The sequence below is a fragment of the Camellia sinensis genome, chromosome 5 (genome assembly GCF_055761805.1).
Source record: "Camellia sinensis isolate YWXY chromosome 5, ASM5576180v1, whole genome shotgun sequence".
Classification (NCBI taxonomy): Eukaryota; Viridiplantae; Streptophyta; class Magnoliopsida; order Ericales; family Theaceae; genus Camellia; species Camellia sinensis.
The window spans coordinates 185,932,007-185,950,468 of NC_138965.1; the positions used below are offsets into that span (position 1 = coordinate 185,932,007).

Below are 18,462 nucleotides of genomic sequence, written 5' to 3' on the forward strand. Positions count from 1 at the left end.
ACCATTTGTTTCACATACGGAATCAAGGACTATTGTGAAATGTTTGTTATCTAATTTGTATGTTAGTGTAATTTATAATTTCTATTTTCGCAATGCAATGTGACTAAGAAATTTATTTAAATTTATAATTCGTGTAAGGACAATGCAAGTGTGTTGCAATTTTAATTTTTTTTTTAAGTACTACATGTTATCATTTACTATTTAAACGTAGATTGCTTTTGTAATTTTTTTTTTTATTTTAAAATTAACTGTTTGTATAACTGAACGCCAAATTTGGTAACCACATTTGTCTATTTCTGCAAAATTTTCTTTTCTAACTTAACTAAATTATCTAAAATTCACCATTTCCCCTTTCTTTCTTTCTTTCTTTCTTTCTTTTTTTAAATAGCAATTGTTATTATTATATATTTTGTAGTAGTAATGAATTTTAAAGAAGGATAAAATAGAAAATTCATAGTATTTTTTTCATTAATTTTTAAAAAGATACAAATATTTTGGAACCAAAAAAAAAATCGAATAAAAACTTAGGACTTGTTTGGTTTGGTTTGGTTTGGTTTTGAGAGATAAATTTTGAAAATAAATTATGGGGAAAGAGTTTACAAATTTTTTTGATTTATTTGGTTGTATATTTTTGAACTAGTTTTGAAGTATAGGAGTTTTGAAAATAATTTTGTTGTAGTTGAATAGATGTGTATGAGAGAAAAAGTAATTGAGAAAGAGAGAAGAGTGAGAAAAAGTGAATGATTGATGTGTAGGAGATAGAAAGTGATTTTTAATTTTTTTTGCCCCAAATTTACTAAACCAAACAAAATTTTAATTAATTTTTATATGTAAAAATTAAAATAAATGTTTTCAAAATAATGTTTTTAATTTTTTGCAGAAATAGATAAAAATTTCAATTAAATAAAAATTTTAATTAAATTTTAAATGTGAAATAAACAACAACTTCATTAATTAATTAATTTTGCAAACAAATGTTTGCACCTTACGTCGTACACAGGCAACGGTGGCCACGTGGACATGTACCTTACGTTTCTTGTAAATATCAGTATGGGCAATTTGGTCAATTTATATTTTACTATCATTTCAAATACAATTTTCAATACAATAATTCTTAAAATATTCATCTCATCTTTCCAAATACAAAAATTAAAATGCCTTATTAAAATAGTCAAAGAGCCAAAAAATCTAAAAAAAAAATCACTTCTCAAACACCCACTTTGTCTTATTAGACTAAAAAAGTGACTTTATTTTTTTATGACTAAAATAACTCCAAGCTCAAGCCAATCCAACTTCTCAAACCAAGCCTAAGGCCTCGTTTGGAAACATGATTTTTTTAGTAACTTTTTGTTTAAAATATAATGTAAAAAAAAATAATATGTTTGGGATTACTTTTTAACTTTTTACGAAAAGATGTGTAAAAAGTAAAATTTTTTTTTTTTTTTTTTACTTTTTAATATAAGTTATTGACTTTTTAATTTTTTTTAATAACTTTTTAACTAGAACAACCATTTATCAAACCAGGCTTAAGGCATAAGCGGCTTGTATAATATCCACCAAAGAGTCCCATTGTGTCCCCAAACCAAGCCTAACTCAAGTACAGAATGCAGTTAACTATAGCTGGTTACATCTTAACCCAACCAAATTCCCATTTCTGGTCCCAAAGTCCCACCTCCATACAATACAATCACTCAGCAGATAGATACATCTGCTCTCTCGCCTATATATCTCCCAAAGTTACACCCATAGTAATTTCACACTCTCTCTCTCAACCAAACACACGCACACTCACAAGATTTGATCAGGAGTTGCAGACTATCACAAAGACAGCAGCTACAGACCTGCAGAGAAAACATATATACCTTCAGTCAGTTACATAACGGTATTTTTCTTCCCATTTTGCCCTCCTCTTCTCATCCAATTTCCCCTCAACTGTCATTCAAATTCTCCACACGAAAAAAAAAAGCCTAACCACCACCACCACTAGATCCTCAACCATGATCACTTGGCACGACCTCTACACCGTCCTCACGGCGGTGATTCCTCTATACGTAGCCATGATCTTAGCCTACGGTTCAGTCCGGTGGTGGAAGATCTTCAGCCCCGATCAGTGTTCCGGCATCAACCGCTTCGTCGCCATCTTCGCCGTACCTCTCCTCTCCTTCCACTTCATCTCCACCAACAATCCCTACGCCATGAACTTCCGATTCATCGCCGCGGACACTCTCCAGAAGATGATAATCCTCGTAATGCTCTGCATATGGACCAATTTCTCCAAACACGGAAGCCTCGACTGGATGATCACTATTTTCTCTCTCTCTACTCTTCCCAACACACTCGTCATGGGAATCCCTCTTTTAATCGCCATGTACGGCGGTTACGCGGGGAATCTCATGGTTCAGGTGGTTGTGTTGCAGTGTATCATATGGTACACTTTACTTCTATTTCTTTTCGAGTATCGCGGAGCTAAAATGTTGATAATGGAGCAGTTTCCCGAGACCGCCGCGTCTATTGTCTCGTTTAAAGTCGAGTCCGACGTGGTCTCTCTCGATGGACACGACTTTCTCGAGACTGACGCGGAAATCGGAAATGACGGGAAGCTCCACGTGACGGTGAGGAAGTCGAACGCGTCGAGGCGGTCGCTCGGGCCAGGGTCGTTCTCGGGATTGACGCCTCGGCCTTCAAACCTCACCGGAGCAGAGATTTACAGTTTGAGCTCGTCGAGAAACCCAACGCCGAGGGGCTCGAACTTCAACCATTCCGATTTCTACTCCATGATGGGTTTTCCGGGTGGGAGGTTGTCGAATTTCGGTCCGGCCGACATGTACTCGGTCCAGTCCTCGAGAGGTCCGACGCCGAGGCCATCCAATTTCGAGGAAGCTGGTTCCCCGAAGTTCGGATTCTATCCGACACAGGCAGCGCCGACTTCTTATCCGGCGCCAAACCCTGAAATCGTATCCGGGGTTACGAAAACCGCGAAAGGCCAACAATTACCACAACCACAGCCACAGCCACAGCCACAGCAGCCGCAGCCACAACAGCAAGTTATATGTAAGAGCAAAGAAAACCAGGATGCTAAGGAGCTCCACATGTTTGTGTGGAGCTCAAGTGCATCACCTGTATCTGAAGGAGGAGGTGGGGTCCACGTGTTCGCCGGAGCAGACTTTGGCGGGGCTGAGCAATCAGGACGGTCCGATCATGGTGCCAAGGAAATCAGGATGTTGGTTGGTGATCACCCACAAAATGGGGAAAACAAAGGTAAACCATCCAACGTCACAAGTCACGAGTAGCACTACTAAATCCATATAGACTATTGTTAATGGATTGATTTAAATTTTTTTATTTTCTTTTGCTTTGTATTATTTATTTTTTTAAAGTTATTCCGGGAACTGAGGATTTTGGTGGAGAGGACTTCAGCTTTGCTAAAGATGGAGATGAGGAGAGAGAAAAGGAGGGACCCATAGCCGACCTACAGCCTAATGTTGCCGGAGGTCAAGACTTTGCCGGAAAACAAATGCCTCCGGCCAGCGTTATGACCCGTTTGATCTTAATCATGGTTTGGCGTAAGTTAATCCGAAACCCAAACACCTACTCGAGCCTCATTGGTGTAATCTGGTCTCTCATTGCTTGCCGGTAATCCAAATTTTAATACACAAAATTTTGTATATTTAAAATTATTGATTTAAGAATTAGGTAATTAAAATTATGTAAATTTTGATAATTGGGAAATGCAGGTGGCATGTGGCAATGCCAAAAATCCTGGAGAAGTCAATTTCAATACTATCGGACGCAGGTCTAGGAATGGCCATGTTCAGCTTAGGTGAGTAGTCATATTTCATGGACTCGTGTCTCAATTCAGGCCATCCTAATTCGGCTGCTTCTACTTTAAGTTTTTCTTTCTCACCACATTTCTGGTCTAGTAGGGCACATGGTTTGTCGGTGATATTACACATTTATCTAGACACATTTATATATGATTCGGCATTTTATGTCGACCATTCACACCTATTTTTCAAGTATTATTATTATTATTATTATTATTATTATTATTATCTTAAAGTAAAAGAATAAATTTTCACACATATATATATATATATAATAACCGAATCATATGCCAAACCTTAAACCTTATTATCGGAATTTTAAATTTTATTTATGTTATATGATATATTAGTTTATATTATATGATATCAATCGATATGTGATAATACTATATCAATATATTTCTTAATACTATATTTAGAATAATGTTTACTACTGAATTCAAAATAATCACTAGCTGCCAATGGATTGACCACCCGACAAGGTGGGTCCGATACATCGTGTCGCTAGCGGTCCCAAATCGATGGGTATCGGTTAGGATGGATGCTCCATGGGTACACATAATTACTAGCAAAGGTGGTTGGGAAATTAAATTAATTATATACTACATAATATAATAATTTTTTGGATTTTGAATAATCTGATATGTTAATTATGTGTTTGAAAGGTCTGTTTATGGCTCTTCAACCAAAGATAATTGCATGCGGGAATTCCGTGGCGGCGTTCGCAATGGTGGTGAGATTCCTCACCGGCCCAGCTGCGATGGCGGCAGCTTCCATTGCCGTTGGCCTCCGGGGTACCCTCCTCCACATAGCCATTGTCCAGGTACCCACCAACTTGGTTTTATATATTACATTTAAGTCTACCATTTTTGCTATGTACAGTCATAAACATGAGCTTAATTACATTTACTTTCAATTTAAAAAAATATTTAGGGCTTAGTTCAATATTTTCACAAGTTTGTTTATTTATTTAAATTCACCCACTAATGCTTTATTGAAAATAAATGTATGGGGCTAAACTTTTACTTTTTTTTTTTTTTAATACAAAAGTGGCATATTAGTTAACTTTTTATGTCCAAAATCTCACGCTGATTTCATAAAACTTGAACAAAAATTAAAAGGAAATTTTGAAAAAAATTTAGATTTCAATTTTTTTAGATGCATACCAAACATGTTAACTTTTTTATTTTTTAAACTTTTTTTAGCGACTTTTAAATTTTTTTTTTTTGGAATAAAATAGTTTTCTCCCGAAAGATGCCTTGGGGAGGGCAAATATTTTTGAGAAGATTACATTTAAGTGGAGGAAATCAAAAAACAAAAATAAATAAATTGCAAAATAGTAAAAGAAATGGAAGTTGGAAAATAATTGCAAATAGGTGGAATGACTTTTGTTTATACCCTTGAATTTACCGTTGTGTCACTTCTCCTCTTCCCTTTCTGTGTACAACTCTAGTTGATGGCGAATTGTTTATGATCGGAGTTGCAGAAAGAAGAGGAGGGAAAAGGAAGAAGATGACATATTAGTAAATTTTAGGGAGAATTTCATTTCAATATAATTTTAATATAAATATTTACATATTAATGATGAAGTTCAAAATATTTTTAAAAAATATTTATAAACATTTTCATGTATTTGACATTATTTTTTAACCTTCCCTCTAAACTGTTATTTCTCCTAAATTTTAAGAAGATAAGAGGTTTTTTGGTCTCTTTTTTTTAAAAAAAAAAATTATAATAAAGTAGATTTCATGTATTTGCAGATGTTTTTTTAACTCCTTTGAAATTATTTTTGATTCTCCCATTGTTTGAATTTTTTAAAAAATAAATTTGACCATTTATTTGCAAATTTTTCAATAATTTTCAAAACCTGATACTTTGTTGAAAAGTTTAATTACATAGAATAATATTGTTAATTTATTAAAATAATGTATGTTCATAAATGCCTAAATTTCATTATAATAAAATTTATAAAAAAATCAACTTTTGGTTCGACACCACTGCCTAAAATTCCTGGTCGGGTAACAATGTATACATTATATCTTTAATATTTAATGTCACACTATGATGAATATATCATATAATATGACATGTTGATGAATAAGATATATGTCACATTTTATGATTTGGTTCAGTCAACTTGCATGCAATTTTGATAAATTATATTCTTGCTGTCCAAACAGGCCGCACTTCCTCAAGGGATTGTTCCGTTTGTCTTTGCCAAAGAATATAATGTCCATCCCGCAATTCTTAGCACCGCGTAAGTGAAGCAGCATATGCGAACTATCTCTTGCCTTTGATTTTTTTTTTTTTCCTTTTCCTTTTTTTTTTTGGGTTCCTTTTGCTTCTCATTTAAAGAAAATAATACCGGAAAAAAAAAATTCCCCAAAAAAATCCACCACGATGTGTTGGATACACTGCATAAAACGGTTTGGTTTGATCAGTGTTTAGTGAAAGTTTAGCACTAATTGAACCTTTCAATTTTGATGATTGAGGAACCGTTGTCGGTTTAGTGCAGATGAGGGATTTATATGAGATTTTAAAATGTTTTATAAAATGTTATAAAATTCCATATCAGAAACAAATAAAGAAAAGTATGAAAGTTAGTCTATATATGCTTCTCTCTCTAATTTTTATCAATAGAAGTATATAATATTAGTCACCTATCTTATACTGCTCAAAGAAATAAGATATAATATAATATTTCAGTCGGTTCGATTTATATCCATGTCAAAAATTTTACACTCAAAACAGATAATACTCATGAAAAACATACAGAAAACCCAAATTTCTGTCGTTTTTAACCGTGGGTGTAGTTCTATTGGTTTTTCTTGTACCTCTAGACCCACACTCTATCAAGATGAATGTAGTGTTGCCACAATACACTTTTTGAACACTTATTTAGTAATTTTTTTGGTTGAGTCTGCAACGGTATTATTGCTCAATTAATTAAATTTGTTTACTTTGTTTTGTAAAAATTTCAGGGTTATCTTTGGAATGTTGATTGCATTGCCCATTACTCTAGTCTACTACATTGTTCTCGGATTGTGAAACCTTTGAAGAAACCCAGAAAAAGGCAAAATTGAAGAGATTTGAAGAAAATTTTCAGTATTCTTGGGAGCATTGATGGGAACGCCATGATTTTTTAACTAAATATCCATGGACTAATGCAGAGAGAGGTCATTAATCTATGAAGAATTTAGATCGTCTCCGAGACCTTTGGAGCCATGATTTTGACCAAATGAAGCCCTATACGAGGATCAAGCCAACTTGGCATTGGACTTGTATCGAATTCTTCAAATCTAGATGGAAAAGCAAAATATATGTTAGGCGCACATAATTAGAACATGAAAATAAATTTGATTTGTAAAATCTATATTTTGTATTTTTTTTTTTTTGGTTCTAATTCTGTGCACATAACATTTTCGTTATTGTCTAGTGGAAGACAGAGAGAGGAGCCAAGGGAAAATACTAGTAAACATTGATTTGTATTTCTCTTCGTAATCTTCATGATTGTAAAGTTTCATTTGATAATTCATCTGCATCAATTAGATTGCTTACAAGACCAACTCATAACTGAATTAGTACAGAGATTGAGGAGGTTGTGCTCCTCCTCTTTGTATTTTTTTCTTCTTCTTCATATATATATATATTTTTTTTATTCGTTCTTAATGGTCTTTAGATTTGTTCACTACTTTCCAACGGGTTTGGTTTTATTGCTTTCTTGGCTTCTATATATATAATTATTTCAATTTAAAAAAAATTAAAAAAAATGAATGGAGGATTGCAAGTCATAATCCTTCACCTTGTTAGTTACCATGAAAATGATGTATATTTCACTTTTCATTTAAAGATAGACATTCACTCTTCAATTTTCACAAAGAAAAATGAAATGTGAAGAAGAAGAAGAAAAAATGGAGATTGAAGGATTAATTACACTTACACTAATTCTTCCTAAAAAATGAAAATTTATAATTTATTCTAAATTTATGAAATTACATCAATCCTTCCTAAAATAATATTAACTTTACCATTGATAATAAAAAACTAAAAAAAAAGGTGATTAAATCACTGTATTACATGTAAATATTTTCTATGTAAATATTAGGGGTGGGCGCGGGTCTGTTGCGGTCACGGAACCTTTAATCCGCCATCTGTCCATCAGATTAGTGGATTGGAGTAAATCAATCTGCATCCGTCCGTCAATCCGGCGGATGTGGATTGAGCCGATTGGTAGATAGATGCGAATTGGTTTGACGATTTAAAATTTTATAAATTTTCAATATAATTCAACTTGTGCACTTCCTCAAAAAAGAAAAGAAAAGAAAAAGTATTACAGTCAATGACTTAAGAAAATATTACAATCACTGCATATCTCATCCAAAGAAAGAAAGTTTGAAATTTTAGAATATTACAATCACTGCATGCCTCATCCACATATTACAATCATAGCATGCTTCGTCCACATAAAGTATTACAATCCGTGGTTCTTAAAATATAAAAACAATTTAAACCACCAAAACCATGAACAGAGTAGTAGTAGAGATTTTATGTCTCTGTTTTGTTACATCAATATCTATTTTTGAAAACAAAACCAACCAGCATATATCATCTTTTTTACTAATTATTTTTAGACTTAGATTTAAAAATCAAAAAATATAGATAAATAATACATTTATTTTTTTCAATTCAAAAAATATATTCAAGTTAAAACTCTTTTTCAACAGAGTATATTCAACAAAATATTTAAACTTTTTTTTCAATTGAAAACACAAATAAAATATCTAAACAAATTGAAAATACAAAGTCTTACAAATTATTAGGGGTGTTTACGGTTCAGCGGTTCGGTTGCGGCCAAAAGAACCTCAAATCCGCCATCCGTTCAAAACTAGGTGGATTGGAAAAAATCGATCCACAACTGTTCGCTCATCATCACGCATCCGTCCAAAATGCGGCAGATCGGTTTAGTTCAGTCAATTTGAGCTGATCGATATATTCGCTACTCACCCCTAGTAAATATGTCATGATATCAAATAACACAATTACCTTTCATCATCCCTAATCAACTTACCTAATCACCCTCATTTTCCCAAGAGTATGTCTGATTGGAACATAGAATATGAGTATTTGGATTCAAATATTGTTTAATAAAGGATAAAATAAATTATTTTACTTTAAATGATAATATTATCAAAATTCATTCATTTGACTAACCTAAAACTACCAATACGAGCCAAAAGTGTTCTGGAGTATATATTTTAAAAGAACACTATATAATTATATCAAATTTATTAGATTAATTATTATTTATATGAAATTATAAATAAAATTTATTTATGTTTTACATCAATTTTGTATCAAATTTATTGATGTAACTCCGTTTTACATTCAATAAAATTCACTTTTTACTGATTAAAAAAAAAAATATGAAATTATGTTTTGACAATTTTTTTCAACAGTAATACTACAAACACAAACACGCTGAATGTAATTTTGGCAACACCTTATTCATAAATTATATGCATTTTTTAAATAAAAAAAATTGTGTACTTTTCTTGGGAGAAATGACAGATGAGAGGAGAATTGAGCAGAAAGGTGAAGTCAAAAAAGTGCATGGGCTTTTACAGTGAAGCTTTGGTGCACCCACAACCATAGCCGGTGCCAAACCCTACCCTACTGCAGCAAGAGGCTTCACCCTTTACGTTTCGTAGGGTGGGTCGGATCGCAGAATTCAATTCAAACAATCTTTTTCACTGCTGGAAAATTCACTTTTAGCGGCGTTTAAAAAACGCCGCTAAAAGTATTAAAAACGTCGTTAATTTTTTTTGTGGCGTTTAGTACCAAACGTCGAGGACGCGGCCGTCGCTATAACTTTATGGCGTTTAAAAAACGTCGTTATATTAGTATAGGCGGCGTTTTCAAAAACGCCGCCAAATGTCCTACCCTAACTGTACTGTGACGTCACTCTGACATTTAGCGACGTTTTTGAAAACGCCGTCATAGACATTTATTCATTTTAAAATCTAGCCGTTGGGATGGGATATAGTGACGTTTTTTAAACGCCACCATAGCCTTTTTTTTAATTTTTAGATTGTGTTAATTTTATATGGTTGAACAAAAAAAAAACCTGGCAAACAATTATTAAGAACTAATAATTATTGTTTATTAAAATAATAAATAAACTAAGCTTGAAAACAAAATTAAAAATAAAAAACAACAATTCCTACCAAACTGCTTAGTATTGATCAAAATCTCCAAATACATCACACCAAACTCCTTATACTAAGTACAAAGATCAAACCCACCTATCACATATCACCCTCTAAATCAAATTCATTGATAGAAAACTCCCAAAAGCAAAAACAATTAAAATCAAACAATGTTTTCTACAACATTTAATTGAGTTCTACAACAATAATGTTTGAAGAAAGATAAAAAGCAGAGTGAACAAAGAACTGAGGCGGTACAATAAGAGACAGTACCATTTTAAGCTCTTCATCAGTGTTAGTTGAGACCAGTCTTTGCTGCTTTCCCAGTAAGAGATTGGCCGCCTTCTTAGGAGTAGTATTATTATTGTTTTTGATGGGTTTTGATAAGTCCAAGAACAACCCAAAAATGAAACCAATGACTAGACCTGGAATGAAATTCTCTGGCTTGAAACTCACTGCAAACCATTCTCTTTCCTGTTTTGGCCTCTTAAATCTAGCAGTTCTCCAGAATCCAGGCAACATTGGATGATCTCTTGGATTATGTTGGTATGGCCTCTGTATGCCGCGACATGAAGTGGTGACAGCCCATCTTGATCGGACATGTATACTATGTCGGTGTGAAGTTGAAGTAATCTTTGAACTGTCCTGTGGTCTCCCATAGATGCTGCGTAGTAGAGTGGGGTTCTACCATGATGATCAGCTTCTTTTATTAGTTCTGGCTTCGCTCTAACAAGGGCTTCCATGGCATCTAAATAACATATAAAATGAAACGGTAAAATGTGGGTTTATTTATGAAATCATATAGTTACGATTATCAAATTGATTTGATATTTTTGATAAACAATCAACATATACCTCAAAGACCAATTAAATGTATCATCAAAATAGGCTCTATAGTAGGCCCACAACTAAAAACTGGATGGTCCAGTCATTTACTGGAGGCAAGCTGCATTCTTGTTTGTTTTTATAATAAATGCATAAAAAAAATAAATGAGAGAAGTATAAAATTACCAAAATTCCCCTCTACGATGGTAGCATGCAAAGCTGTTTGGCCATCTGACCCGCCATAAGCCGAATAACAAGCTGCCATCAGTATGCGCTTCACAATTTCCAGCATTCCATCTCTAGCAGCCAGATACAATGGGGATTCACCCGTGTTGTTCTCGAAACAGGCCAGCTCAGGATCAACCTTTATCAAAAACTCAGCCACTCTGAGATTATGGTTCCTCACAGCCTCATGCAAAACTGTGTTGCCCCACTTATTTCTCATCCTCAGAATCTCAGTCTCTCTGTTTCCTCTGTTTTCGATGTCTCCATAAGACAAAGATAACAGCTCGTTGACTAGAAAACTAACAATGGAGATGCGGCCAGCTCTCGCAGCGACATGTAGAGGTGTGTCTCCGTCCAAGTTCGGCTGAGCAAGGAGGAACTGCTGCCGATTGTAAATCTCAGCAACAATGTTTTTGTGTCCAAACTGTGTGGCGATATGAAGTGGTGTGTTTTCATGAGGTGTTAGTTTTAGAAGTAGGCTTGGATTTTCATTGAGGAGTTGTTTGAAGTGAAGAATGTCTTCTGGTTTCTCAAATACCACAAATGTTTGTCCTGGTGAATCATATGGAAGAGATCTTAGAGGCCTTGTTGACACTTCAGTAAATTTCTCGGTGTCAGAAGCATCCACAACAACGGTGACCTGGCAGTAAGCACAAAAATATTGAGAGATTATCCCAAAATAATTTCAGAATAAAGGAACTACTACTTTTTTTAAGATGGTCATTACATTTTCCAGTAATTGCTCGGGAATTGAATTTGTGCAGTTGTACTGGAACACCACATGCCTATCAAAAATGTGCTGAACAGCATTAACTGCATATTCTGTTTCAGCCTCTGTAAGCTCCACAGGTGCCGAAGACTGGTACAGGAAACAAAAATTTATATGAAAAAAAAACCTGAATCAGCAGATTATCAACAATAGTCAAAATCAGTATATATAATGGAAGGAGTGTCTGGTAAAAAACCTTGAAAAGCTTCCCAAAGCTCGAGAACTCTGGGATAGAGGAAAGAAGCTTTTCATAAGCATCAACAGTGGACGTGGGAGCAGTTGGAGCAGCACCTAAACCAGTTGGCTTTGTACGTAAAGTACAAAGAGATGTAGATGTTAGAAAGGGAAAAGATTAACCCAGACAGCTAATAATTACACTGTCACAGTTCTGTAATGTAGCCAAAACTTTTATATGAGATTAAAAAAATCTATAAAGAAGCAAAAATGTCAGGGTATGCCATCATCTACGAAGTGTTATTATGAATGGAAAAGAGGTAAGAAACTTTAGTTTACTTAGAAGTACCATAATCACTGAGGAGGGCAAGGTGAATCTCTTATACACTCGTGAACCTGTACTCCATATTATCCTGTGGCAAAGTTAAAAATTGAATTAATAACAAATCCAGAAATATAATGAACTATTTGATTCAAACTTGAAAGTAAAGTAAATTGTTTATATATTATATTAAATAAAATAAAAAAATTTAAAAAAAGGATCCATAGAACTCAAAGTTAGTCAGCCTCTGGAGGAGCTGCTTGAAATGGGTTGCCAATGATTCTGCACGAGTTTGCCTTCTGGTGAATATGATAAATAGTTATGGGACTAATACAAAATAAGATTTTAGAATATACTGTTAATTTGAAAAGTGTTTGACAACTTATTCTTCGTAACGTGTATCTAAGCAAAAGAATAAATTGTTCTTCTTAAGGTTTGAAGAGGATTAAATCCCAAACCCTCCCAATGATTGTCTAACGGACATTTTGGAAATTTTCATTAGCCACCCGCTTAGATTAGGTGATTTGGAAAGAAAAGAAAATAAATAGAAATCTCTTGCCCCTAATTACCTGTTTGGATAATTAAAAGATGAGAGAAATGGTGTGAAATGCTTTTCTTTTAAAACCCAATTTTTGAATCTCTCCAAAAGTAGAAAGATTTGAAGAGCAAAGAAACCAGCTAATGTTGAATTTTCATAGCATAGTGGTGATCAAACTAGTATATAATCCCAGATATGTGTGTACATAAAACGCAGATTCATAGGCCCTTGCTTTAAACATGTGAATCCAAACTTACTTTCATTCAGGATGCACGGCTATAGGTTAATCTTGTCCAATTGTAGTTTCAATAAGATTTCTAGTTCTATCACCACTGATACCATCACCATCACACTACCACTTCCACTAGAATGCCATCAAGACTACTTTCAGACCACCACAATGCTAGGCAGACACAATAACTGTTTTTCTTCAGCTGGTTGTTTGAAAAACTGATATTTTGTAAAAAAACAAAAAAAAATTTAAAAAATTAACATTTATATCATTTAATGGTGCCAAAAGCATAAAAATCTCGAGCATCACCATCCATAACAAAGCAATGTATAAACTGGAAAAGGGTTCAAAACTAACCAGTTACCATGGATTTAGAGAAGAAGTTTTTGCATTTTGAAAACGTTATGGAAGAGAAGTCTACCTGTTTGAGTCCAATAATGTTGTCACCCCCCATTATTTTATCCCAATCAAACCTCTCAGCAATACCATTGAGCAACTCTGCAATTTGTTCATAGTTCATTGGCCGTAAAGTTCCAAACTCAAAGCCAAATACCTCCTAAATTCATTTTATTTTAAAATTTTCTGGAATTAAGAGGAAAGTCCATAAAATGATCTACTGATCAGCAATGAGATGGTTGAAATGAATAATTATGTACAACTAATCTTATAACTATGTCTCAATCATCAATTCACTGAATATAAAAAATTAAATGCATGGAATGGACTAGTGATGAGCCAAACACATGATTTGTTTCAGCTTAGAACTATTAAGAAAAAAAGCAGTCATGTAAATTGTAACAGTGATTTCCCTAGGAGATAATAAACAAAACATCAAAGTATCTCCAAGATATAATGAACTGTTCTATATTTTAGAATTCAAAATAATAATAATAATAATGTAACCAGATATTCTACCTAAATATCTAAGCTACACTGATTGATCAATCCAAACTGATGCTAATTTAGGGTAATAAAAAAACAGAGATTAAAATTCAACATGCTAGGAAAATTCAACATGCTAATTTAGGGAAAAAAAACAAGCGAATCTGAAGCGATGGTGCTCACCTTGGTAGATGATGGTGCTCACTTTCCTCGCTGAACGAATCTGAGATTGAATCACCGAGCTTTGAAATCGAGAGAACTTCGAAATCGCCGAACGAATCTGAGATTGAATCACCGAACGAATCTGAGAGAACTTCGAAATCACCGAACGAATCTGAGAGAACTTCGAAATCACCGAACGAATCTGAGAGAACTTTGAAATCGCCGAACGAATCTGAGAGAACTTCGAAATCGCCGAACGAATCTGAGCTTTGAAATCGAGAGAACTTCGGGTTCGATGGAGAGGGTTGAGAGAGAGAGATCTGAATCAGGTTTTGTTCAGATCCGGGCTTCGATCTGAATCTTGCAGATTAATCGATTACGGTATGACTTTTATTTGGAATAACTTAGCAAACGAAGAGGTGAATCGAATAGTTGAGAGAGAGAGATCTGTGCGCATGTAGGCTCTGATTCAAAATAAGGTTTTCACAGAAAGGCGCGCGTGTGGGTCACCACATTCGGAGGCGTTTTTAAACGCCTCCCATTATAAAACGGTATCGTTTTGTTTAATAGAATATGCAGCGTTTATAAAACGCCGTTAAATGATAATAATAGTGACGTTTATAGAAACGTCGTTAAAAAAACGCCACAAAATCCCCCTTTTCTTGTAGTGTTTATGGGAAAATGCTAGCACATGTGATGAGATGAGTTGAGACCACTCTCTGCTTAGTTCAATTAACTTCTTTAACACATATGACATGCATCACCATCTGAAAGTTGTTAGGTCTTTCTCAATCTATAATGGATCATCATCATCACCACCACCACCTTTCAAAACAAAAAGGGAAAGGCAAATTACTAACGACTTTTTATGGTGCTTTGTTTAGTAGTATTAAGAATGCGTTAAAAATAGTTTTGAAAGTAGGTAAATTATATATCTAGTTTAAGTGATATGTTACTTCTATCTTTGCAAATTTAGTTTAAATAATTTAAATTGTACGCTTTCAATTTGTTTCATTGTTATTCCTTTGTCATGCGTTGTTAACATTTTGAATCCAAAAAAAATCCTTTATAAAATTAGAAGGACAAAATAGAATTCAAAAAATTTATAAAGACTACTAGTGTATTTTATTCATTACTCCGATAGTTCCTATAGTTTTTTGGAATTTTACTTTGATTTTTCTAGTTTTACTTTACTTAAATTGCAAGAACTAATAATGCAATTTACCGTATGAAAATAGATAAAACTAATTTAAAATTAAAAAAAATTCCTCGTATGCTTCCACTTTCTTACAGGTTTCTTGTGCCCAATTAGTTAAGACCATTTTATTTACCCTTTTAAGAAGGCCAACCGGATTAATTCAAGACAACATATTGTGCAATTGAATCCCAGCATTGAAGTTGAACAAACAAGCTGCCCACATTGTGCACAACATCTTCAGTCATAAAATCACTCTCATCCTATCTCAAAATATTCACAATTATTTATGTGTTAAAGATTCTAGTAATTTATTTATTAAAAAAAATTCTAGTACCTTAAAATTATCACACAATTTAATAATTGTATTTTTTTTTTTTTTTTTTAAGAACACCAATTGGTTTTGTGTTTTTCCTGAACATTCTTATTCTTTTTTAAATTACACAAGTATATAAACTGTAAGAAATAATGTATAGAGAAAGAGAGAGAGAATAAATTGTATGTATTATTGATTGATATATAGATATGTTACAATGATTTCTATATATAGAAGAGTAGGTGGTAGTAGGTGGTAGGTGGAGTAGGTGAAGTGGAGGTGGTAGTGGTATAGTGGGTTAGGTTTAGTGGAGTAGGTGAAGTGGAGGTGATAGTGGTGTAGTGGGTTAGGTTTAGTGGAGTAGGTGAGGTGGTAGTGGTATAGTGGGTTAGGTTTAGTGGAGTAGGTGAAGTGGAGGTGATAGTGGTGTAGTGGGTTAGGTTTAGTGGAGTAGGTGAGGTGGTAGTGGTGTAGTGGGTGGATTTTAACAGCCCCCGCAAACTCAAGGGGGATAGGAACTAACCAACTTGAGTTTGGAGAGAGTAACAAAACAAGAAAATACATAAAAATAAAAGAGGATAAGAGACACTGTATGGTCGTGTCAGACCATTGGTGAAGACACTGGATGGTGGTGTCATAACGTTGTAGAGGACACTGTATGGGGGTGTCATAACCATGTAGAGGACACTGTATGGTGGTGTCATAACGTTGTAGAGGACACTGTATGGGGGTGTCATAACCATGTAGAGGACACTGTATGGTGGTGTCATAACGGTGTAGAGGACACTGGATGGCGGTGTCAGACCGATGTAGAAGACAGTTTATGGGGTCATGTCGGACCGTTGTAGCAGACAATGTTGTGACAGTTGTGGTGACAGTTTACGGAGTCTTGCTGGACCCTTGTAGAAACTAACCGGAATCAATGTCGGGACAGTTTACAGAGTCTTGTCGGACCCATGAAGGAGCTAACCGGAATCAATGTCGGGACAGTTTACAGAGTCTTGTCGGACCCTTGTAGAAATTAACCGAAAACAATGTCGGGACAGTTTACAGAGTCTTGTCGGACCCTTGTAGAAACTAACCGAAATCTATGTCGGGACAGTTTACAGAGTCTTGTCGGACCCTTGTAGAAACTAACCGGAATCTATGTCGGGACAGTTTACAGAGTCTTGTCGGACCCTTAAAGGAGCTAACCCTCAAAAGGTGTGCCCAATCTTTCAAAAGGCGTGCCATCAAAAGGCGTGCCTATCCATAAAAAGGCGTGCCATCAAAAGACGTGCCCAATCCATAAAAAGACGTGCCATCAAAAGGCGCGCCAGACACGCGGCGATGCACGTGATCGACAGTGCGCGTGTCGGCCTCTTCGTCATGTGCTATATAAATGAAGGCGGAGGCTGAGAGAACATGTGGAAATCAAACCAGTCTGAAACCTCTGAAAAACTCTTCGTGGGCTGAGAGAGATACACTAGTAACACTCTGTAAACACTCTGAAACACTCAGCAACCATAACATGGCCTCTTCTTCCCGTCCAGCTACCCAGAACATGGCCTCCTCTTCCCGTGGTCTGCTTACGCTCTTTCCAGAACTGAACGAGTCCACAAGAGAAATAACTGGTGCGGTGGCCAGTGAACCTCAACCAAACACTTCTGGGTTTGCTCCTTTGAACTTTCCGATGCGGTCGGTGGAGCAAAAAATGGCGGTGCAAACTGATATTGAGGCCAATCAGTATACTCTGAAGTCATGTGTGGAAACCATGACGGCGGTCACAAACTTGTCGCACCGGCTGCAGAGCAGGACAAATGAAGTGCAACAGTTAAACTCCCAGCTGGCTCTGCTCCAACGCATGTATAAGGATGCGCGAGCAGAGATAAGCGTGCTAAAGACGGAAAACAAGGAGCTGAAGCGGAAGGCCACCGTGATGTTCCGTTTTGGAGGTCCACCATATGCTGCAGTGGAGGAGTATGGGGGAGTGAACGTGCTCGGTGGACAAGGAAACACGGAGGCAACACCGGCAAGGGCCGTCCAAGACGGAGGCAAGAAGAAGAGACCGGCGGAATAGGCGAGAAGAAAAATCCCACTGTTCCGATTTGTGTTGGTTGTGTTTTGTTTTGTTTTGTGTTTTTTTTATTTTTATTTTATTTTTATTTTTATTTTTATTTTTTTATGGTGTAAAATGCTGATCGGGGTTGATCCCCGGCATGAAGAAATGACAAGTTTGTAAAATGTTGTTTTTTTCTTTTTTGTTTTTTTTTTTGTTTTTTTTTTTGTTTTTGTTTTGGGAGTGTTTTGTTGAAAAAATAAAAATAAAATGAAAGAAAACAAGGGAGAAAGAAAATAGATAAAAAATATTTATAGATGGATTATATGAAAAACATCAGTGCGATTGTTTCAAAATAAAGTGGGGTATTTAAAAAAGAGGAAAAGTGATTTGGAAAAAATAAATAAAAATAAGTGATTTTTGAAATCAAATGGAGGAGAGAGAGGGACAAACCCATGTGATAAAGTGGAGAGAGAGTCGGTGAGTGGGGTGCAAAAGGTGAAGGAGAAATGATGGATTGAAAATGGTTTGGGTCAAAAGTGGACACTGTTAGTGGGGATCATGAGTGCATTGATTATTTGATATAATAATAATAATAATAAAAATAAAAAGTTAGAACAGTTGGAGAGAATGAGTGGAGTATGGTAAGGGTTTCATCCAAGACAAACATTTTGATGCAAACAGGGCGAAGTGATTGTCTCCGCAACATGTCAAACACACGACCAGGAGTACCAACAACAACATGAACCCCACT

At 35.0% G+C, this 18,462-nt stretch overlaps 1 protein-coding gene and 1 long non-coding RNA gene across 2 annotated transcripts; both read left to right on the top strand.

The window, feature by feature from the left end:
* The first annotated feature begins 1,555 nt into the window (after nt 1–1,555).
* On the top strand, nt 1,556–7,390 carry LOC114302750 (auxin efflux carrier component 4). Its single transcript, XM_028247822.2, has 6 exons — nt 1,556–3,258; nt 3,378–3,633; nt 3,735–3,820; nt 4,490–4,647; nt 6,005–6,081; nt 6,806–7,390. The coding sequence occupies exons 1-6, from the start codon at nt 1,998–2,000 to the stop codon at nt 6,870–6,872; spliced, it is 1,905 nt and encodes a 634-aa protein (XP_028103623.2). The 5' UTR covers nt 1,556–1,997; the 3' UTR covers nt 6,873–7,390.
* Nucleotides 7,391–15,911: 8,521 nt separating this feature from the next.
* Nucleotides 15,912–17,893, top strand: LOC145791047 (uncharacterized). Its single transcript, XR_014330702.1, has 2 exons — nt 15,912–15,949; nt 16,040–17,893. It is a non-coding gene; the product is annotated as an uncharacterized LOC145791047 (long non-coding RNA).
* The last annotated feature ends 569 nt before the right edge of the window (nt 17,894–18,462 follow it).

Bases quoted from the DNA above. Each gene is read 5' to 3' on its own strand.
- LOC114302750 (XM_028247822.2), top strand. From the start codon at position 1,998: ATGATCACTTGGCACGACCTCTACACCGTCCTCACGGCGGTGATTCCT. The intron at 4,648-6,004 runs GTACCCACCAAC...CTGTCCAAACAG, and splicing joins TCCACATAGCCATTGTCCAG to GCCGCACTTCCTCAAGGGAT. The intron at 6,082-6,805 runs GTAAGTGAAGCA...TAAAAATTTCAG, and splicing joins CCCGCAATTCTTAGCACCGC to GGTTATCTTTGGAATGTTGA.